At 38.6% G+C, this 22,807-nt stretch overlaps 2 protein-coding genes across 11 annotated transcripts; both read left to right on the top strand.

Moving 5' to 3' along the window:
• The first annotated feature begins 538 nt into the window (after positions 1 to 538).
• Positions 539 to 14,221, top strand: LOC111344295 (cubilin). 3 transcript variants are annotated; one of them, XM_022951513.2, is made up of 14 exons: positions 539 to 888; positions 1,530 to 1,550; positions 3,228 to 3,593; positions 4,099 to 4,518; positions 4,786 to 5,178; positions 5,357 to 5,737; positions 6,039 to 6,449; positions 6,614 to 6,939; positions 7,550 to 7,691; positions 8,974 to 9,329; positions 9,728 to 9,869; positions 10,067 to 10,441; positions 10,865 to 11,045; positions 11,765 to 14,221. In XM_022951513.2, exons 1-14 carry the CDS (start codon positions 825 to 827, stop codon positions 12,342 to 12,344), a joined length of 4,158 nt encoding a protein of 1,385 aa, XP_022807248.2. In that variant the 5' UTR covers positions 539 to 824; the 3' UTR covers positions 12,345 to 14,221. The 3 variants fall into 3 exon arrangements, with proteins under 3 accessions (XP_022807248.2, XP_022807247.2, XP_088598001.1); XM_022951512.2 differs by having other exon boundaries at positions 5,354 to 5,737; XM_088741875.1 differs by lacking the exons at positions 539 to 888; positions 1,530 to 1,550 and adding an exon at positions 1,885 to 2,037 and having other exon boundaries at positions 5,354 to 5,737.
• A 658-nt stretch (positions 14,222 to 14,879) lies between these two features.
• LOC111344296 (serine protease 23) lies at positions 14,880 to 22,570 on the top strand. Of its 8 annotated transcripts, none has more exons than XM_088741883.1 (4): positions 14,880 to 15,149; positions 18,191 to 18,255; positions 18,983 to 19,509; positions 21,301 to 22,570. In XM_088741883.1, exons 3-4 carry the CDS (start codon positions 19,026 to 19,028, stop codon positions 21,777 to 21,779), a joined length of 963 nt encoding a protein of 320 aa, XP_088598009.1. In that variant the 5' UTR covers positions 14,880 to 15,149; positions 18,191 to 18,255; positions 18,983 to 19,025; the 3' UTR covers positions 21,780 to 22,570. The 8 variants fall into 8 exon arrangements, with proteins under 8 accessions (XP_088598009.1, XP_088598008.1, XP_088598007.1 ...); XM_088741882.1 differs by having other exon boundaries at positions 14,880 to 17,788; XM_088741881.1 differs by having other exon boundaries at positions 14,880 to 18,110.
• Positions 22,571 to 22,807: the final 237 nt, after the last annotated feature.

Raw genomic sequence — 22,807 nt, 5'->3', positions numbered from 1 at the left:
CAAATTAGTGTATTTAGGCGTTCTGCCGCGGTTCAAGAAAAGCGAGCCGGAAACTGTTTGGAGTTCATTTTATTGTTTGAAGTTCGTAGAAATGTGGTGACTCCTATTTGAAATTTCAACTGTTTTTACGAAAAAAATCTGTAAGAAGACCTAGACACTTTCTGATGATTCGTTGGTCAGCTCCGCGGCAAACCGTTTGTAGATCCTGCAATTCTCGTTAATTTACAGACAAAAACAAAGAACTTCCTGTCGCGTCTTTCTTATTTTTTCCTTATAAGCTCGTTTGATTCAAAAGAAAGTAAACATGTTCCTCTACACGATTAAGTCAACTTAATTATTATATTAAGTTCGAATTTCACGATACAACGCATTATGTAGTTCTTTTGAACTCTTTCGGTAAGAAAAGTTTTTTCGCTTTTAAATAGAATTGAGGTTTGAAACACGCAGTTCGACCGCAGAATGACATTTAGAAGTCATCGACAAATATTCCTTACAGCAAATACGAGCAGTTCCGCTTGTGCGGACAGCGTGTGTTTTTATGTAAATTGTGATGACTCGATTATGCGTGTCTGTTACTTAAAAGAGAATCGCTTTCATGTGATAAGCGTATTTGATTGGTCGGACGGTGGTCCGTTTTAGAAGGTCATTGAAAACTTTTTGATTGATTAGTATATGTGAGAACACCAAAGTAACCTCAAAGCCTCCTACGGAATCCTTGCATCAGTGCGCATCTGCATAAATGAAGTAATAACTGAACACTCAACATAGACGGACTCACTCCTGGCATTCCTTTAGTGTTTCTGAATTCTTCTAACATTGAGGTCATGGAGGAAAAATCTTTTTTTGTAATTCTGCTCGTCGATTTCGCCTTGGTGGTTAACTGGCAAGGTAAGCTGTTTCACCTCCTATTATGAATGTTAATCAGCTTTCACTTTACTACATTTATATCGATTTCTGGTGACAATCCAGTCATAGCCTCAGTAAATTTGCCTGGTAGACGCCTTAAATGTTTCTTTCCTCTAGTATTTCGGGTCGTTTCTTCCAGATAGCGCTTATTAATGATAAAATTTAGAAGTCATCATAGAGGGCAATTGCGCGTGACATGAATTAGAAATGTTTACAGTGGGACTCTAAATAAAAGTGCGAGTTCGTAGTCTAAGGGTTGACAAGTGATCTAAAGGCTTACATGTAAAGAAAGTTCCAAAATCATTTCCTATTTAGTTTTCAACTATCTTTCTTGATATCACCACAAGGAAAGTTATGCCCCAGCTCGCCTGCTCTCGATTGCTTCAGAGCAGCTAACAATCGAAATGAAGTAGTGGCAATGAATTCATTTGATAAATTTGCAGTCAAGGTTTTTATCGTGAGTGAACACATGTTTGCGTTGCGTTGATATCGACCGCAAGTTTTGTTGAGTTGAGCGGCACGTTTTTGACACTTATATTTAAAATACCGGGAGACGAACTTTTTCACATGCTATATCCTTCGCTGACACTAACGTCGATCTTGTCTTGTTTATCTGTTATCAGGTGGTCAAGCACAACTCATTGGTAAGTTACTCATTTCGGGTAGTAAGGCAACCCTTAACTGGCATTTATAACATTTATCTGTGCTGAGGATAGGAAGCCATGAAAGGATGTGTCAATGAGGTGTAAGATCAAATTTGAAAGAGGTGTCAATAAGAAAGTGGACTTGAAACTAAAAAGCATCATCATGTCTGTGGCGGAAGCATGATGTATTTTGCGTGATGATGTCTACTGATTGACATGTTTGATATGCACTTTAGATTGTAAGGTAGGCCTATTTTCGTTCATTGAGGTCGAGGTATTCTGTAAATTCCCAGCCTGCTCCTTCAGATCGAAAATAGAGAGGGGGCGCCCCCAGTGTAAAGGAGTTATATGTCTTGCGCTAGATTGAAGAGGAATTTGTTATCTTCTCCTGGGATACAGTGTAGAGTTTGTATTTTTTCAAGCAGGCAAGCGAACCTCTTGGAATACGAGGAGAAATACTAGTCTTGCAGCGCTACCTAAATCACAGGTGCACCCTTCTGAAATACTCGTCAAATATTATAACGGAACACTTCTAAGTCGGTTACTCCTTTGTAACCTATACTGTTTTCACTTGTCTGTCAGGTCGCTCAATCCTCTCGCTCATCGTGACGTTCAATATGCATCGTCAATATAATTAATAACCCCTCAAATCTCCATTTAAAAACTGTTTTGGATTTAAGTCCATAAATGGCACAGTGAGAGGCCTGCACACAAGTCAATTAGGATATTTGCTCAGCTCATTGTAACAATACAAGTCAAATGTCGCGTGGGAATTTTCAAGCTAAAAGATAGTCTTAAAACGGAACTTGCAGCGCAGAATGTTGCTGATTTTATTAATCGAAACCTGAGTGTACGGTCGATCAGAAAGATAACTCGCTCAGTGGGGGTATCTTAGAAGTGCAAAATTCTCAGTTAAAGAGTTGCGCAAACAAGCTAATCTAGGCTTTCTTAATTAAGTAACAAAAAGCCGTTATCGATGTCTTAATTCTTAGGTGATATGTGCTTAGGTGTAACTCTTCTAGGAGGCCACCCAGTGCATTCTGTTCCATTATTCTTTTTTGTTTTGTCTCAATGGTCGCGGGCTTAATTTTTACCAAGAACACTGTACATAGCATTGCTTACAAATTTTTGTCCACGATAAGAGCTAAAATGTCTTGGGAAATATGAGTGCGTGTGGTTAAAGGCAAATTTGTAGCCAGAGTTGAAATAGGTGTTACCGCACCTTGCCTAAAAAGGACTTGCAAATTCTTTTCAAATTGCATTCGACTAATATAATTGTGAACTTGGATTAAGGTCGCACGTTTGATGCATTATTTAACAGGTATCGCGAGAATAATACAATGCAATCAATTTTCTTAATTCCTAATTACATTGTTTTTATTACCCTCACTTTTGTCCTTTTGAACCCCCAACTGCTTTGGACGAAGATTGTTTATTTTAATGAGAGTGGGTTTGTGTATTGATAAGTTGATAATTTTCTCTATTTTGTCTTGATCTCATTTGCTTCTTCTTTGTTCAGATCAAATCAGTTTTGTATCTTAATTGTTACGACAAAGGTTATTCATTGTTTTACATCAAAAATTGCAAAAGGTAAATGATGATAAGTATGAAAAAAATATTATTCGGCACGTACAAAGATTGGAACTAAACCGATCGGCTTTTACTGATTTCTTTCAGATGACTGTGGCGGACTTATGGAAGGAAGAGGTAATACCATACAGACACCAAATTACCCTCTCAACTACCCAGTGGATAAAGCTTGCGCTTGGGTTGTTAAAACTCAACCGGGTGACAAAGTCGTGCTCACTTTTGAAACGTTTGCCCTTGAAGACAACTCTGTTTGCCAATACGATTACGTTATTATAAGAGATGGTTCAACCTCCAAAAGCCCGATGATTGGGAAGTTTTGCGGCACAAGCAGACCAGCCACCATTACCTCTACACACAATTTCCTTTGGATCGGTTTCCGATCGGATTCGTCCACTACCAAGCAGGGCTTCAAAGCGGTGTGGAAAGCATCAACCGAAGAACCACCTCCTAGAAGTATGTTGATTCACCCGTTTTACTCAATGAAAGTTTTTGTAAACTGCCGCAACGCGCTGATTGTAGATTTTTTGCGCAAAACCATAAAAAAGATATACCTCCACTGGCTCAGCGAGGTTTAATCGTGGTCACTACAGAAAAGTCCCTACGGTCCCTTTGTACCTTGTGTTATCGGCTCTTGCACGGTTATACCAGTCTACCTGGACCGATGGTGATTTCATGTCCTTCGTGAGGAATGTTTTGGTTAATTGTCCCTCTTATTTCACTATCAAGTCTCGTGAACATGTAGAGAAAGCGAGCCAAATTATGAGGCCTATATGGAAGCTCGCTGGTACGAGGCACCTACCTATATGGAAAGAGTGCATACGAATGCATTTTTTACTTCTTGATTTTGTTACATACTATTTAAGGACTGGTGTTAAGGATGCTTTTCTTCTATTGTGGTAGCTAATCTGCGTTACATGAAAGTGCCCCTTTAGTAATTTAGTCTTTAATTTCTCGACAGGATGCGGTGGCCAAATGACTGGTGATGGTGGGAATTTTACATCACCAAACTATCCTGGATCGTATTCTAAGAACAGCGAGTGTATGTGGACAATAGTTGTGCCTCCCTTAGACACGATTGAGCTAACTTTTCACGAATTTCATTTAGAAAATTCCGGCAGTTGTAACTATGACTTTGTCGAAGTTCGACAAGGTAGCACTAGCTTTTCTCAAATAATCGGAAAATTCTGCTCAAGTACGATCATTTCACCTTTCAATTCAACTGGAAATTCCCTTTTTATAAGACTTGTCACAGATGGAACAGTCAATGAGAAAGGATTCAGGGCTACATGGAGAAGGATACCTCATTACATTTCTACAACGCCAACGGCTCAGCCGTCCACAACCACCAAAGCTACACCTTCAAATACACCACCTGAAAGTAAGCAATGTTGTCAGTTACTTTCTAAAATTTGCTCTAGGGAGTAGTCAACCATGATGAAAAACTTGTCATTTTAATGGAGTAAACCATTTCTGCGTCTTAACATTCATTTTTCCCCTTTTCCCTTATTCATGTTTTTTTTTTGTTTTTTCTTTTGCTGAGATTCCATTCGTTAAACCCTCTTCCTTGCTCTCTCTCCTGCTTTCTTTTCATATTTATTTGTTTATATTGTACGTACGTTATTAAGTAATTTCTTTTCATCCACAGAGTGCGGAGGAATTTTGAAGCAAGAAAACGGTGAAATAACTAGTCCAGGTTATCCCAACCAATATCCACTAAACCTAGATTGCATTTGGGTAATTTTGGCCCCAAGTAACCAGGTGATCCTGGTGGAATTCAGATCATTTGAGCTCGAAAGACAATCCAGATGCCTCTATGACTATTTGGACGTCAGGGATGGCGATAGAGCAGGCATGCCTTTGCTTGGGAGATTCTGTGGAGATGTAGTTCCTTCTCCTGTCAAATCTTCTCAAAACGCAATCTACATAAAGTTTCACTCGGATGGGTTAACTCCAAAAGGTGGATTTGAGCTTAAATGGCACGCTTTTAAAGGACAGCTGCCACAACCCGGGCCAACGCAGACGTCAGATGGGGACCAGGGTAAGTAGAATCGATCAAACGATGGGTATTTTTAACTATACATATTCAATAAAATTCCTGAAAATCATTGTTATTCTTTGGAAACAATCAATCAATTATTGAATTGATGTTTGCGATAAGCTGGTTAAAATATTTTAGGCACTGAGACAATTTTTTTTTACCTTTGTTACTCTAGCAGTTTGTGGTGGTACTTTCACTAAAATGTCTGGTGTTATACAGAGCCCTCGCTATCCCGAAAAATATCCAAAGGATGTTATGTGTCAATGGGTCATAAAACTATCACCACGGTACAGAATACGCTTAGAATTCATGTACTTGCAAGTGGAGAAGAGCACAAGCTGCCAGTATGATTTTGTGCTCGTTATGGATGGCCTCCCGACTTCTCCGACTACACTAGGGAGATTTTGTGGCAACTCAAGCAAGCCGGTGGTAGACTCTATATCCAATGAAATGACCGTTTTTTTCAAGTCTGATTTGAGCATGACAGACAAAGGATTTCAAGCGTACTGGTATACGCAGCCAGCTCTGAGCACTAAATCTCCATCAACCGAAATAAATGGTAAGTTTGATTTATTTTTGTGAATATTTCGAAGTTTTACTCAGCGAAACCGTTGTCTACTTCTTTTTTGATTTATTTTTATTGTTGTCACTGTAAGTTATTCTTCACGAGCACGAAGGGAATGAAAAGGGAAAGTATGACGAAAATATTGTGTCAACTACTTGTCTCACCAAGGAATTATCTTGATCAGTATTTGTTGCGGCTATCATGGACTGGCCGAATATCAGATGATTGAAAAACATTCACGTGATTTCATTGTAAAGATTTAACGGCTTTGTTAATCATCTTTTTCTTTATTAAGAGTCGTGTGGTGGAAAACACAAGCGTCAAAGTGGTGATATCTTCTCACCTTACTACCCTGCTTTTTCTGGTGCCCAAGGGCCTGTTGACTGCATATGGGTTATATCTGTTTACGAAGGAAACAAAATTGCTATTGGTTTTAACGAATTTGATCTGAACAGTGATGATAACTGTGTTACGGAGTACGTGGAATTGAGGGACGGGCTATCAGAGAACTCTCGTCTGTTAGGACGCTATTGCAATTCTGCACCGATGGTGGTGCGAGGTTCTACGGATACATTATGGCTGCGTTATTACACAGTTGGAACGGGAAGTAAGGGTTTTGAAGCGACTTGGACTACTATGAAACAAACATTAAAACCGTTGAAACCTAGCGAGATGCATTCGACAGGAACTGTTCCTCATCCACCAAGTAAGTTCCACTCAGTGATATTCACAAAGGCGTTCTTATCTTGTTCCGGTCCCAATATTCCATCTTGTCTCATGGTTCATGGTTAAAAAACTGTTGCAATTTGTAGTAACTCGGAGATTATACATCGTTATTATTCTGAGTCCAATTCTGTTTTCTGTTTTTAGAAAAATGCGGCGATGCACTAGGTCTTGAAACCGGTGAAATCAAAGATAGACAACTTTCGGCATCCTCCATGTGGATGGGCGTCAGTACCTTTGGTCCACAGCATGCAAGACTCAATAATAGTAAGTGGCCCCAGGGCTGGAGTGCTGATATCACTGACCAAAACCCATGGCTCAAAGTGACGTTTCAATCGGATTATGTGGTTACTGGCATTGCAACGCAAGGTTATGGTAATCCAGTTTTCAAGGAATGGATTGAGAGCTATTATTTGCTTTGGCTTGACAGCAAGGCCGGAGCGGTGTATTACCACGAAGGTGGAAAAGTGAAGGTAGGTGCATATGCCTCTACTAAACAGTGGGATATCGTCAAGAGATTTTAAAATGTAGTCTCCAGATATCTTAGAATTACCCTTTGCCGATGGAGGGTTTGTTTCATATTTTTACATACAGTTTACCACTCGTGATATGTATATACGAAAAGAAAATACCACTTTGCTTGAAGTACACAGCATCACTTCATACAGATTATGGCTCCACTAGTAATTTTGACCAAAAAAACCGGCTTGATTCGCGTGCCGAACAATCTATTAAAAATTCCTACGCACGTTTTTATTATTATTATTATTATTATAAACTTTTTTAAATTATTATTATTATTATTATTATTATTATTATTATTATTATTATTATTATTATTATAAGTGTCCTACTTCAAATCATTATTATACTTTTATTATTTTTTGTTTGTTTATTTGTTTCTCGCGAGCTGAATTACGACTGGCTCATTCATTGAATGCATGGTTTATAATTTATTGTTTTGATTTGACCTTAACTGTAAGTTTGATATTTCAACAGAAGCCCTAGTGTCCTCAAGGTTTTGTACATGGCACCCTAATCATTGTCTTTTCAATGAGTGTTTTAATGTTATTTGGCTCGCAGGTTTTAGATGGCAACAGTGATCACAACACGATTGTACGCCATATGCTGAAGGAGCCTTTTATTTCCAAAGAAGTAACAATCCGACCAAGAAGTTGGAAAGGTAGTGTGGGCTTGCGATTAGAGCTCTATGGATGTCAATTTGGTAAGCCATTTTTGTAACATTTATTAGAGACTTACGATTTCAATTGGAAGTACTACTTTTCATAGACGCTCATTATTTCTTCAAATTCACAACTAAGTTACTTTGTAAATAGAATAAGAAAGATGGTAGGTTTTGAGCTCGGTAAAGAAATAGAGAAAGATGTTTTCTGTCTTGTCACGAGCGCGGAACAAAGAAATATTCTGAGTCCCCATGAGGAATTGAACCTCATACCTTCGGATTCCGGGTTCCTATGCTCTACCACTGAGCTACATGGTGAGCAAGGCCCATTACGAAGTTCATGTGTGACACGCGTTCTACATACTGCTAGGATCGCAATGTCGATAACGTCATGTTTTGTAAATAGAATAGGATAATAAAAAAACATAGAATAAGTTAACCTTCATTATATTGAAAAGGAAAACCTCATAAACATTTACTTTCCACGCACATAAACATACGCTTACTACAAAACTAGTTTCGTCTACAGACGGTTAGCTCAATGGATAGAGCGCTGGACTGTAGTGCGGGAGGTCGAGGGTTCGAGCCCCGGCCGGACCAACACTCAAGGTCTTAAAATAATTGAGAAGAATTTGCTACCTTTCTATAACATCAAGAAATGGTTAGATATTCTAGTCTTCTCGGATAGGGACGAATAAATGGAGGTCCCGTCTCCTGCAGGGTTGGGGCAAGAGACGTTAATTTCCCACACACGAGATTACTGTGTGATGGATGTCCTCCCCTGGGGTGGGATGGGTGGGTTAGGACAGCAGGTCCACATCACCTATTACAGCTGCCAATTAATCAACCTGTTTAAACAAATAAATGAACAACAATAACAACAACCTCTTCAGTTGTATGCGATGCATCGTTAAAAAAATTTCAAATCCCAGATGACTTCATATAATATTGCACGAGGAATAACCCGGTATCTAGTTATATAACAACGACGTTAAAGTAAAAGTGATAAAACAATAACAGCGCTAAAGTAAAACTGACAGAACAATAACAGTCAAAAATAACAACAGACTAGAATTCGGTTTCACTGTGCAATAGTCATATGATAAAATGTTTGTAGCCTCATTTCACGATTGTGTGACAACAGCCCTAGCGAACCCTTATGAGATAAGCTACCACCTAGCTGTAGTTCTTTGCTCTGTTTGTCGTACTGACCTATGCCAGTTTCGATACGTCTGTATGCCCGCGTTTTAAAAACAGTTTATAAGAATGTTTCTGTTATTATAATTATTATGTTATTGATATTTTTTTATTACCTTATGCGTAGAGGAATGTCAGGAACCCCTTGGAATAGAAGACCCGGACATAATTGAAGATGAACAGCTAACTGCCTCTTCCGCCTGGGAAGGTGATCAAGACAAGTTCGGTGCCCACAGGGGAAGGCTCAATTTGAATCGCTGGCCTCAAGGTTGGACGGCTAGCGTAGAAGATCATTACCCTTGGTTTCAAGTTAACTTGAAGCACCCTTTTATAATAACGCGCGTGGCAACACAAGGCTATGGAGGACCCCTTGATCAGTGGGTGGAGAAGTACCGAATGTCATGGAAGAATGAAGAAGAAGTTTGGCGTAATTATTCCGTTCCTCGTCATGTGAAGACCTCAGCCGTCCTCTGGAAGACCAAGGTGATAATTATATGTTCAGCCGTACATTGTGTTCTAAAAAGAGATTAAGCTCGTCTTTATCATTGTTAATTCCTATAATTTATAGATTCATCTTTGTTATAATCAATTGAATCATTTTTTTCATGTAGAAGTTTATTGCTTCCGTGTGTTCTCTTTTTACCTTTTTATGTTAACCGACCGTAAAGACAAAACTGTTACTGATTCCATTTTCTGACCAAAATTTGAAAAGTCTTTAGTACTCCTAAAACAAATAGAGAATTTTCTCGCGTTTACAGTCTCTAAACAGTGTCATAACTGCACTCTATTCTTTAGACGATTGAAGGTGGTAAACAAATGACGCTTAAAACATGAAAATCGTTTTGCCGTCTTGAAACGAATTTATATTATTTATTCATCAGGTATTTCATGGAAATAAAGACAGGAATTCAGTGGTATCCCATACTCTGTGGAACACCATTAAGTCAAGCACGCTCCGATTTTGGCCAATGGTTAAACGTAACTTTGTTTCTATGCGAACAGAATTGTATGGGTGTATGACAGGTAAGTATTTCTAGTCTAAAGCGTCGAGCGTCTGGTCTTATTAAGCATAAGGTTTAAGATTATGTCTTCTAGAAAATAAGTCTAAAAATGTCTGTCCTTTTTTGGTATTTTTAGCACTATACATGTAGCTGTGAGATTCGTTTTGCTGTAGTCATTAATCTCGTATCTCACGTTATTGCCTTTCATGCACGGTACAGACCCATCGCGATCCGCAACTGAGTGCTCAACAGATGGCCATCGTTTGAGTGGTGAATCAAATCCACCCAGCAAAAGAGATTGCCGGTGGCTTGTCACCCCTACAAAGCCGGAGAGCACAGTGACGCTGAAGTTCACAACTTTTGATTTCTTAAAAAGCGATCCTTCATGTACAAAAGACTTCGTTGAAATCAGAAACGGCCTTACTAAACACGCTCCTCTGATAGGAAGATATTGTGGACACAAAATACCTGCTCCGGTGCAATCCTCGGGAAACGGTCTTTGGGTCCGTTATGTGGTGTCGGGTGATATAAAAACCAAGGTTCGCATGACTTATCACGATGGCCCTTCTTCTCAGGGTGATAAAGCGAAGAAAGGTATACTTACAACAGCGAATTCTCATGTTTGCCTGTTACTTAAGTGGACTAGTGGTACAAAAGCCTGAAAAGTTTATTGTTCTGCTGGCGTAACTAAGTTGACATTAAAGGTCGCTTTCCTTCAAGGGAAAATCAGTGGTTGGTCACGATAAATTAACGAGAAATCACGTTTTATCATCGAAAGGAAAAAGCGAAGGAAGGATTTATTAAATGAATTCATTATTTATTTGTCGGTCACATTTTGCCTTAAATGTACTTAAACGATAAAGTTGTATGTGATAAATTTTCACAGTGTATTATGACTTGGCAACGATTTTTAATGTCCACCTTTTGCTTATTTCTTCTCTCTTTGAAAGCCCACATTACGGCTCCCAGTACAAATATCGGATTGTTTTGCGATTCACGGATTTCTTATCTCACTAGGATGCGGTAGTCTGAAATATTCACTCTTTCCGCGGCAATCTGATGGAAATTTGTCAAAGCAGTGGCCCAGCCAATGGCCCTGGCAAGTAGCTCTTTTGCTTATGGGACAATCTGTTCAGCAGTGTGGCGGCGCTCTCCTTGCTCCTCGATGGGTCCTCACCGCAGCCCATTGCTTCAAAAGGTACCGTGAATTCATTCTGAGGTGCTTGTTTTTCAACTGCAAGTGGAAAAGGTGCCTCATTTAAAGTGGAAAGTAAATAACATAAATGTATCTTGTTAGACGTTTAGGTGTGTAATATCGCTGGGTAATTTTACAGGTTATGGCGTATTTTGACAAGCCATATGGCTAAGTCAAAATAGAATTAACGAATAAAAATACTCAGCAACATTACACAACAAAACGTCCAATAACATATTTATTATCCAACTACTATATTGTACATGCATTTCTTATAGGGCGGGAAAAGCAAGGCAGAAAGGGAAGCGTAACACGTGCAGCTGACCGGTTAAATAAGTTTTTTTTCACCGTAAAAAATGACCAACTATGCAAATATCGCTTGCTTTATTTTAGTCGATACGCGCGTCATTTATACTCTACTTAGTAAAGTTGGATAATAAAATATGATAACCCCATTCGAAGCAGTCAGTCCTTCTAACCACTGTGGTGCCTCTAAAACTTTGTGAGGAGATAGTGGTCACTTTTCGTAACTTTCAGAAAGTAACGACTGTGATTACTAACATTTCTTTAAGTGAAGCTAAAAAGTTAGGCTTAACTCCTCGAAGGAAATGTACCCACATGACACTTAGTGGAACACCCTTTTCCATCGGTTTAGTGCTATATGCACTCGATGACGTAGTTACAAAACTGCTTCAAATGAAACCACAGACTTTCATTTGCAGGTTTAAACAACCATTTCAGTGGGTCGTACGGGCTGGAGAGTTTGACCTCGCGAAAAAGGAAAACTCTGAGCAAAATATACGAGCTGAAAAAATATATGTTCATTCATCATATATCTCTTCAACTAACGAGAATGATATCGCTCTCGTATACCTCGAGCGGGCAGCACAATTGAACGATATGGTGGAAACGATATGTCTTCCGGATGAAGGAGAGTTACAGCTTGAGAGCAAGTGCGCTGTCGCAGGTTGGGGTTTTACGCCGGCTAACGTCCATCATATGTCCACCCCGCTGAGGTCCCAAAGAGTGCCCGTTGTTTCTCGCCAGGTCTGTAACGGAGCCAATGCATACAGTGGTCTTGTTAAAGATGGTATGATTTGTGCAGGGTACGAAAAGGGTGGCGAAGATAACTGTTACGGAGATGGTGGAGGCCCTCTCATGTGCCAGAATTCTGTAGGAAAGTGGTTTGTTGGTGGAATTAATAGCTGGGGACAAGGCTGCGGACTGCCTGGCAAGTATAGTGTGTACACCTATACAGAAAGGTATCGAGACTGGATAAACCGTCATATGCAAGCAGAATAACTGTTCTCACTTGCGTCAGATGAAAAAAAATTGTGAATCAACTTTTGAGTCAACACTGCAAAACACCGAATTATAACAGAGTGCAATTGGCTTGCTTTTTGTGTTGGTGCCTGTCATTGCTTCTTATCCTGTTCGATTTCCAGAAGGTACCACATCCAAGTAAAGCATCGTAGTCGCTATAAAAAGGAACGTGCAAGTTGCTTTCAAAGTGTTGTAACGGACTAAAACATACGTTTTGTCGTCCAGATAGGAAATAGGCTACAGCCAGTTCATGATATATTTTTAGGTAATCGCAATTCAATTTCGAAATGTGGAACTATTTTCAAGGGCTCATCATTTCAGTTATGAGTGATGGAAGACTGATGGGACGTTGTGAAGTTAGGGAGGTTTTAATTGAACAAGCCGTTTCGAACGGAACTTGATAACACAATTCAATTACCTTTCTTACTCGTGTATAGGTCGACCCCCCCCCCCCTATTTTCAAGGTGAACTGTCGGATTTTTCACCATTCCTAGTTAAAGAAGTAAAATTCAGACCGATAGAAATCTCCCAAAAAGTTAATATCTTACTTCTAGAAGGAATTGAAAACACGGGGAATCAAAAAATCTGCAGAGCAAAATGTAACCGTGCGCGGCGAAGTTTAATAGCACTTATTTATATTACCACGATTTAAGCAAACACGAGCACTTCGATTTATTAATACATATTTTTTAAATCGTATTGAAAATGAAATCTTGCTTTTAACTGACCGTCATCTCAATTTTGAGTTTAAAGGAGGTTTAGTACTACAAAGTTACACCGAAGAGCTTCGAAGGATCACGCGTAACGAACAAGACCGCGAGACAGAAGCATTTTCCAGGTCACTAAGCTTCTGTAATCGTTCGATGAAAACGAAAGTTCTGCACCGTAAACAGCAGCGAATCTCTGTTTAAGCCACTTAAAATACATTATTTCAAACTTTTATTTTTGATGAAGAATGCGCTGAAAACTGACAAAACTCGAACACAAATAGAACTGGTCTTTTAAACTCGGTTTTCCTGATGGACTTCTGCAATCGTTATGTTAATTTCTTGGATTGCTTGAGTCAGGTCTTTGTGTATGACTCGTGTATAAGTCGAGGGTGATTTTTTGGGCTGATTTTTGGTCATAAAGGTCGACTTACACACGAGTAAAAACGGTAGTCGAATTTTTTTCTTGAGAGGTTACAAACGTAATGCAATCTTTGTGACCTTGTAGATATGAATGGTTAGTTTGAGTTTACCACTGTAAAATTCTGTATTTATCTTATTGTACTTATCTAAAACGGAGTTTCACTGTGATAAAATCACTGAAGTGTTTCCGGTCTTTTTCGAATGAGGCGCCGTCCAGCGCTTTTGGTATCCAACGCAATATAGTAGTTATTTCTCTTAGGTAATTTGTTAGGCTTGCATCCTGTTCACTTTGTGTGAAATCTGTGGTTTCCTGAATGTGAAGGTATTGTTTACTATGTACCTAAATCTTGTTTACGGGAATTCTCAACCTATTTACGCCACGGCATGGAAGCCATGAGCGATAGTTATCGGAGTTCAATTTATGATACTGCTGGATTTAGGAGTGTCATATCAGGACGTGTTTAACACGTCGTCTTAGAGATTTGCTAAACCTGTGGAACCCTTATTATCAGTAGAATCTAAACGATTTCTCAAATCATTTAAAAGGTAACTTAAATGCTTTATTTTCGTTGCGATTTTTTATTTCTTTTTATTTCTTGGAGGTACTTTTGTGAAGACTAGAAGTTCAAGTCAGCAGCTTTTCAAATGTCAGTAAATAGCATCAATGTGAAGGCGACTTAAATGAGAAATGATATTGGGAATATATGTTAGCTTTGTTCTGTGGTACCATGAATGATTTTACCTGTTCAAAACGCTTATCGGGGACTGACTGGTTAGCGCACTTGATCAAATATGAAAAGTTGCTTAAGGACTTCTTTACTCTGTGTTATGGTAAAAATAGTGGCAGCTGAAGTAAACTTTCAGGAATTTACCGCTGATTGTCCATGCAACATCCTAAAAATATCAATAATTTATATTGATCGTTTGTCTCGCAATATTAAACCTTGGGACAGTTCCCACGGTCACGAGAACATCATAGAAATCAATGTTCTCAAGGAAAATCTTACTGCTTCGCTGAAGGTCCCTTATTTTAAAAGGAGAACCTTTGATTTCTCTCATCCTCTGACAGAAAGCGGATCCGTCTAAATCACCGGAAAGCCGGCAGAGACACATTGAACAAAAGTACATAGAGCATATGTAGGCATGTAATACTCGATCGCAGACAAAATTTACCATGTGATTTGAGTTTTTTAAGTATTAATAGAATCCTAGATAAAGATCGCGTCGTTTGGACCGTCTACGTGTGGTATTCATTTTTGCTTATCTACGATTGGTTGATCTCTATTTTATTATGATGAGTAGTCGCTTGAAGAATTTTTTCTGTTATGATATCGTCATACTTGTTAGGTTCGTGTGTTGAAGAGTTGTTCTATCCTCAATAACGTGGCACAAATCGCTCCCTCACTTGTCGCACCTAGACTTCTGAACTTCATATGTTTGGATCATTTACCGTCTAATTTTTGCGGTGTTCCGTTTTCTCCAACATTGCACAAAAGCCGTATTTTTCCGGATATTCGACGTGGCTCATAAAAGAGAAGTACTTGTCATCAAAGCTTTGATCTGTGTTCAAGGAAAGTCTTTTCAAGATCAACAATCAATACAAGTTTATAGCAAATACAACACAAGCCGACGGATTCATCTCAGCTTATGAGGAGTAAGTAGAGGATATGTAACACCCATATTTTTTGAATCGCTAACTTTTAATCACACTGTAAACGAAAATACTTGCCACTAATTAGTTAGATAAAATCACAGTCAATCGATAATGCTACGGCAATTGTTCAACAATTATATTGTGCTGTACGCAATTTAACCTTTGTGTTTAGTTTAAGTTTTTTTTTTTTCAAGTTATTTAAAAAAATAGCGAATTTATGTCGTGTGATGGTTTTGCTCCCTGTTCCATAACATTCAAGCTAACAAATGCGTCAGGTTTTCCGCACTTTCAATGATTAACAAGTGTGTTCTAATTAGTAAAAAAAGTTCAAGCTGCACTAATGCCATTGACAGTCCTTTTGCTCAATACCAACAAAGCCCTCACTTCAAGCTCCGGTCATCGAAATTCCTCAAAAGACAACAAATGAATACAATTATTACCTCTTGCCTGATTTCTTGATTCCTCTCAAACGATGAGCGATAATTAACAGCCAAGCTTGATATTTGAAGTATGCCTTGTTCTAAAAATAACGTACAGCTTTTTTCCATCTTAACCCTATTTTGTTTCAAAGACTATTTCTTGATACTCTTGTCGTTTTTGAAACATTTGTTTCCCTAGCAACATACGAACCTAAGCAGAGCCTAAGATCCACTGTTACCATGTATTTTATCCCTTTACGGTACTCTGAATGTTTCAAAAGAACTTATAACTAGTGGTATTTTTTGAAGCGTCCTAGTGAGATTTAAATTTCTTAAACGCTTTAAACAAAATTTAACGCGAACACAGTTCGAGTATTGAGTTTGTCCAATACATAATTCTTTGGCCGTCGGACGTGCAGGCTCTTCATGGGTATGGCGTCAGGAACAACTAATGAGAAGCAAATCACCGATGTGTAATTGCATTTAGCTCCGATTACTTAGCAGTCGTTCTAATTACTAAGTGATTATGCTTTAAGGCGGTAAAGCCTACATAATCTCACGCGTACTTCAATCGGATTACGAAAGCAGTCACTTACCGCCTGGGAAACCTCTGATATTGTACAGTACTAAACTACTTAGCTAACAGTTATGTTAAGCTAATAGAAAGACGCACTTTCAAGTGGGTCCTTTTCAAGTGCTTACGATTATGTGGCGTCAGAAAATTCCAGAAAGAGGCACGATTTACCCCCATGTTTTTTTACAAACTTTCATTCCAAGCCTCTGACGTACAACTTATTTATATCACCCATACGAGTTTTCTACGTTAGCGCTTCTCAATTGCAACCAGACCAGTCAATTCTGGGAGGGCTGAACGGGTATAGGCCTTAATACAAGTTACAATTCTTAGAATAGGTAGCTTATTGTGGGCCAAATGTAATGTTTTTGTAGAATTCTGTCGTAAGTACCGCAAATATGCGATGCAGGCGAAAGTTTTCAAAGAAATTCTCTTTGTGCTTTCCTAGCTCTGTTTAAAATATCACTTAGTTTCTGCCCGCTTGCAAGCAAAATTCTTACCTTTGATTGGATAGTTCATAGACGAAACTAGACGAGGTACACGTGATGGAGTATGCCCCGGACGTGAAGAAGTTCTTGTCCTCTTTGCCATGAGAAATGAAAGTGGGTTGTCGGTTTTATATTTCGAGATATCATAGACGATAAGGACGAGGTTAAATTATTTTTCAACAAACCGCGGCCAAAAATTTCTTTTTTCGTGTCTACTCTATTTGTGGAGTTGACGTTTATCCAAAATGTTTGAACGAGCAAAAGTTTAGTTCCGTGTTCATTATATTTGCTATTCGGTGTTTGTGTTCGTAGCATTTTTTCCCAAAGTCTTATTCTCTTTAAAAATGATTCTCTTTGACAATAAAATGGCTCAAAATAGTGTTGGCGTTTAACCTTGTTGATAGGCTGCTCACATCAGTAGAGAGGATACTATGTGTAACTATGTTACCTCTCATGAATAAAGAGGGGCAAGTTTCTAAAGAAGCCATGGTGCTTCGTCGGTAGGGAGTATCGCAAGATAACTTGGTTTTATCAACAGATTTGAGAGTGAAAATTGGCCCGCCGTCGTAAAGAGTTTCTCATTTACGCGTTAGTCCTTCTTTAGAGCGAATGTTACTGCTCAGTTAAGCGGAATACAACAGAGTATAGTTGTTTCGGTCGAAACACGTTTCTGATGATGAATTAAGTATGTTATTTTAAGTATTCCATTTGCACGTAGAATGTTTTAAGGTCCCTCGAACTGAGACATCCTTTTCAATCCTCTAAATGCTGTGAAGGGAAAAGGTACTATTGAGGGAAAAATATCGCACTTACACATAACTCAGGTTTGTACGTATTCTGTCGCGGTAGCTCAAAAATCAAAGACCGCAATGATTTTTTTTTATTTGACGAACGATTTCAAAACGTATATTTGAAACGTTTATTTGTGGAAACTATGATTAAAGTCACTAATTTTAATCAATCCCTTCAGGACTGAGACAAAAACATTTTAAGTTGGATATTAAATGGTTTTCAGTCCTTATCGAATGCTCAAAAAAAGTCGGGCTTTCTTGCATTAATTCAGACCTCGAGCGCACAAGGTCGAACATGGTTTTCGCAATGCATAGGCGCCCTTTCGAGAATTGAGCGGAACAAGTCTCACGTGGGCTACAAAGCTGGGTAGGTACTTTCACATTGTCGTACAATTCTTTGTGAGATTAATCTCTTGAAGAAAGGAATCGTGCTGACAGTATTGTAACAATCTTTTGAAGAACGTGGCCGGGTCCAAAGTTTCTTCGGCACGTGAAATAAGCGAGTTCAGCAAATTGTGCATTTGTGAAAGACAGCAGGGTATTCCCTTTTTTGAAAACAGCATAGATGTAAAACGCGATGACTTGGCATGCTGCTTGAGTTTCAGGGATGTCTTGTTGCTCGCAACGTTTCTTTTGCCACTGCGATTAAAGCGCCAGTTTGCGTTTTATTGCGCTTGACTGATCTGCTTGTAAGTTATAATCGACGCGTTTTGTTAGCCAACTCACACTTTTAGAGGAACTAACCTTTTATCGTTACGATTCCTTTCAGATTCATTGTTACAAAAAAGGGAGAATAAACAAAGTCCACCTACTCCGAAAACAACGTACCCTGAGGTGAGCGCTAAATTTGGTAATTTTACTTTCTATTCTTTGTGATATAGGTCAGATATATTTAAGCAAATTTGCTGTTCTTTGTCGATCTTTGGAGTTACGAGTAAGGTCTCCCACGTGCCCTGTCGATTGCTTTCGTTAGACCTTCCCACTAGGAGAAAACTATGTTGAAGGTGGATTTTTGTCAAAACGACAATGTCTTAAATTCTTTCCTCGAGAGATGGAGCCTCAAACGGGAAGCCTTTTTGGGTAAACGTTGGCGACTGAACCTTGTTTGGTGACTGGAATTTAAAACACGACTGTCATATCCAAGACATTGTGCGAAACGATTACAGCTAATTATGAATCGTTTTGTTATGATAATTTGTCAAAACTGAAAAATTTTTAACTTTGTCGTCCTTTTATTTAAGACAGTGGGTCGGTGCGTGAGTGAAATGTCAGGCTCTACATTAATTTTAAGCGGATGGCACATTGAAATACCGAAGCTCGTATCATTTGAAATCATTTAGCATTGAACTCCGTGCGAGAAACATTGAATTAGGTGAGCACATGCACTTCACGATTGGAATATTTTGTCTTTAAGTGTTTATGTTTAGTGAACCAGTCTACTCATAAATATAGACATGTTGATTTTAGGCCATATGGAGTTTTATTTTTCTTTCGAGGCTTGGTGAGCAAAGACATTACCTCAGCTATAACAATGTGCCTTTCGCCATGCACTTCATTGCAGGGCAGATCTTAGCCAGGAGGATAAAGATCTTTAAATTGCGGCAATGGATCTGTCCCTTACTTTCCTGCTTGTAGCAGTACTCGGGACAACGTATGTGTGCAGTATAAACGCTGACCTACTCAAAGGAAGCAACGGAAAACCCGCCAAGTGGTTCAGCCTGACCATTACAGAAACCCAGATGGAAAATGATGAAGGGACTCTATTTCTGAATATTGAAGAAGACAGCAATTCGTTTGAAGAATTTGCTAAAAAAGTCCTTTCGGCCTTCACACCAACCAGAGAGACTTCCTTTTTTAAAAGGAAAGTGCATTCTAGCCAAGCTAGACGGAGAAGGCAGATCTTTGGAAAGGACAACCGAGTGAATATGCGAACTTCTCTCGAGGCTCAGAAGTATCCGTTCTCCACTGCAGTAATGCTTTCTTCCGGTTGCACTGGTACGCTCATTGGGCCTCGGCACGTGCTGACAGCCGCTCATTGTGTTCACGACGGAAAAAGACAGTTAAAAATTGCCAAACGCCTAAAAGTTGGTGAGTGATTAGACTTGTGCCTTCCTTAAGAATTGTGAAACATTTCTGGTGCAAAATTTATTGAGTCTTTATCTACAAGGCCTCATGTCAGGTTCACTATGCAGTACAGTTAGCTGAAGTTAAAAGCTCAATTTGGGTTACCGGAGGTCGACTTTGTCAGAATATTCAAAATTAAAAAATCTATGTTGTCAATTTTGACATGGTTGAGATTTTGTTATCGTATCGTCAATCTAAGGTTTGTGTCTATTTTAACGTGTTTTTTTATTCCTCCGTCTTCTTTACCAGTTCTTGCGCCGTTTTTTTAGTTTGACGCTGTCACATGACTTTAGGTGGGCTGTCAATTTCTTGAAGACAAAACTGAAATCTTGAATTAGAGCGATAAGACAAAGTTGAAAAGTACACTTCCTAATGGTTTGTTAGACGAGTATGGCTCCAGCAAACAAAGACCCCACTTGACGATGTTTGTTATGATTCGTCATTAATAACGCCGAACAGTAACACTAAAATTAATATAAGATTATTGAAATTAGTACTCTGTTATATTGCTAAGTGAGGCGTGCTGTGGGGAAGTAGAACTAGACTAAAATCATTCCGGAAAGTAGACTGAACGTTATCACTTAGACCTTTTGTCATGAGTATTATTCAATCTAAACATCGTTGAGGATTATACACGGCTATGTTCTTGATTGACTTGTTTGTTTTGGTCCTTTGGTGCGTATGCTGTTTGTTAAGTGTTTCTACGGTAATCGATGAAAACCTCAAAGTTTTAAAGCATTTCAACAATGTAGTATTTTCGTGACATTCAGTAGTGCGTGAAATAAAGCTATCCCTCGGTTACTGGCGTACCATACTTTGAACGAAGCTCTACAACAAGAAACTAAAGACAATTGAGATCAACGTTCGATCAACAAAAGACATGTTTAGAAATTGTCAACTCCGAGGACAAAAGATATCGCTTTAAAACAACTTTATTTGATAAACGGTATTTTCTATTGATCCCGACAGCGATGAGTGCAAATGACTGTTCTTCTTGACATATGTCTAAGAATTTTGACACCCAGGCTGACTCCACTCACGCGAAACTATTTGTTTGACTACCTGCGTTTTATTCTTCTTAATGTAATTTTTTTTCGCACACATTTTTGTTGCTATGTGTACATCACTTAATATGCTTAACTCTTCCACATTTGAAATGATGACAGAATGTCATCGAAACGTCATGTTACGCTTTCTTTGCGAATTTGTCGTGAAAAGAATGTTATCTTAACTCAAGTTAAAAACTGTAAGTTCCCAATTTGCCGCAGAATTTCTTCTTCAAAGACTGTTGGGAATTGTTTAGAGTGATGACATACCTTTTAAGAGCAACGCTGTTAATTTAGGCAGTTGCCTTACGCAGACTGGAAAAACGTGATTAAATGATTCCAAAAATTTTGAGGTCATAAACCTGAAAAATAATAAAAAATTAAGTGGAGAAGTGGAATGAAATCTTACATTTGCGTTGTGCCCAAACCATGTCTTTCGTTACAAGCTTTCATTTTCTTTGAGTTCCTGTTTCTGAGAAGTTTCGTCTGAAGCTTCTCGCACTACAGTGACTGCTCTTAGAGCCATTAAGTGCACTTTGTTTTTTCCGCGCAGTAGGTATTCCTCGACATTTTATTTTCCACAAACTAACTGCTTGGGTTACTCATCTAAATTATTAGTATTTTCTTTTAATTCAGATATCGGTAAAAGTTTACGTTACTAATCAAGGACATCAATCCTTTTTGTAAACAAATACAACTATATTTCCAGGTTTGCTGCAACGATCAGGAAAGTTCCACTGGATCCAAGTGAAGAGAAAGTTTATACCTAAGAAATGGAAAAAACAGACCCAAACGAAAGAGAAGCTAAGATACGATTTCGCAGTTTTAAAACTGAAGCGCAAGCACTCAAGAAAACACATGTCCGTGCAGATCAGTAGTCTTCTTCCCGGTTCGAAAATTCAGTTCTCTGGTTTTCACGGTGACAAATGGTACAATTCTTTGTGGTACACATATTGCTCTGTTTACAGAAAAGCGAACGACATGATTCTTAACTTTTGCGATGGAGTTAGAGGTGTCTCCGGCTCTGGAGTTTACGTGAACTCTCCCAGTCGCGATGAGAGTGCAGTAGTTGGAGTGGTTTCGGCAATAGTTCGAGGGAAAGTCAAAGGCAAAGAGTTCAAATTTAATGTTATTAATTCCTTTACCAGCAATAAGGTACGGCAGATCTCTAAGTGGGTCCGCCGCTAAAAGTGTAGAAAATCGATCCAGAGAAGCAATGGAATTGATATCTTTTTTAAAAATTGAATCAGGAAGCGAAAGTTACTTTCAGCAGTCTCAGTATATTGATTTCAACGTTCCTGTCTCAGCGTTAAGTTTATCACACAGACGCATTGCTACACCAGAGAAGCTAAACAAAGTCACACGAATTGCCGAAGATGACGAACAATCACCTTGATCAAGAATGGACTGCATTCAAATTCATTCATTTCACGTGAATATCTGAAGATGACGAACAATTACTTTGATCAAGAATGGGCTGCATTCAAATTCATTCATTTCACAACTTTTCATGTCCGTGCGTAGAAGGCTAGATGAACACTATAAATTTGCTTTCGAATATAATTTGCATATTTTACTTTTTATATCGTATTTTTCAGTTTTAATCGCAAAAAAATTTCCCTTACCTTTAGATTTTTACAGTTGCGCTTCAATGAATTAAGTTCTTCATAGGTTTGTCAAAAGGTTGATGTAGATTAAATGAAGGTTACTGTTGCTTTAAGTGTTCCTAACACACTCACATGTTGCGATGGAACTCCTTGTGTTAAACCTGCAGTAACTAATATATCTTTACAGCACTTAAATTGAAAAGATAACAGACGCTTAAAGCCCATCTATCCTTATTTCGCTTTCTGGTGCTTGTATTCAAATGTAATCAGTTAAGATACTTCTTGTAAATTTATCATGCTACGAAACAGGCATTATATGTCAATTGGTAATCCTTAGTAAGGGAAAAATTAATAAACGCAACAGAAAATATACTGGAAAGCTTTCCATTATTTAAACCTGACTGTCACTGATCAAGCATGAGAAAGAAATAACATTTCAGCACACTAAACAAAGATGGTTTTGGTAGTCAAAATCATCAGACATCAGTTGCCAAAGGTACCTTTTTACTTCACAACTATATCCTTTGATTTTCACAGATTTCCTGTGTGAAACTTAATCCCCTTGGCGTGTCCATAATCTAAACGCTTAGCAATGTTTAATCAAACGTT

The sequence above is a fragment of the Stylophora pistillata genome, chromosome 12 (genome assembly GCF_964205215.1).
Source record: "Stylophora pistillata chromosome 12, jaStyPist1.2, whole genome shotgun sequence".
Lineage (NCBI taxonomy): Eukaryota > Metazoa > Cnidaria > Anthozoa > Scleractinia > Pocilloporidae > Stylophora > Stylophora pistillata.
This window is presented reverse-complemented; position numbering and strand designations above follow the sequence as displayed.

Excerpts from the sequence above, each read along its gene's own strand:
- LOC111344296 (XM_088741883.1), top strand. The coding sequence starts at position 19,026 with ATGGATCTGTCCCTTACTTTCCTGCTTGTAGCAGTACTCGGGACAACG. Across the intron at positions 19,510-21,300 it reads TGCCAAACGCCTAAAAGTTG|GTTTGCTGCAACGATCAGGA; the intron begins GTGAGTGATTAG and ends CTATATTTCCAG.
- LOC111344295 (XM_022951512.2), top strand. The coding sequence starts at position 825 with ATGGAGGAAAAATCTTTTTTTGTAATTCTGCTCGTCGATTTCGCCTTG. Across the intron at positions 889-1,529 it reads CTTGGTGGTTAACTGGCAAG|GTGGTCAAGCACAACTCATT; the intron begins GTAAGCTGTTTC and ends ATCTGTTATCAG. Across the intron at positions 9,870-10,066 it reads ATTGTATGGGTGTATGACAG|ACCCATCGCGATCCGCAACT; the intron begins GTAAGTATTTCT and ends TGCACGGTACAG.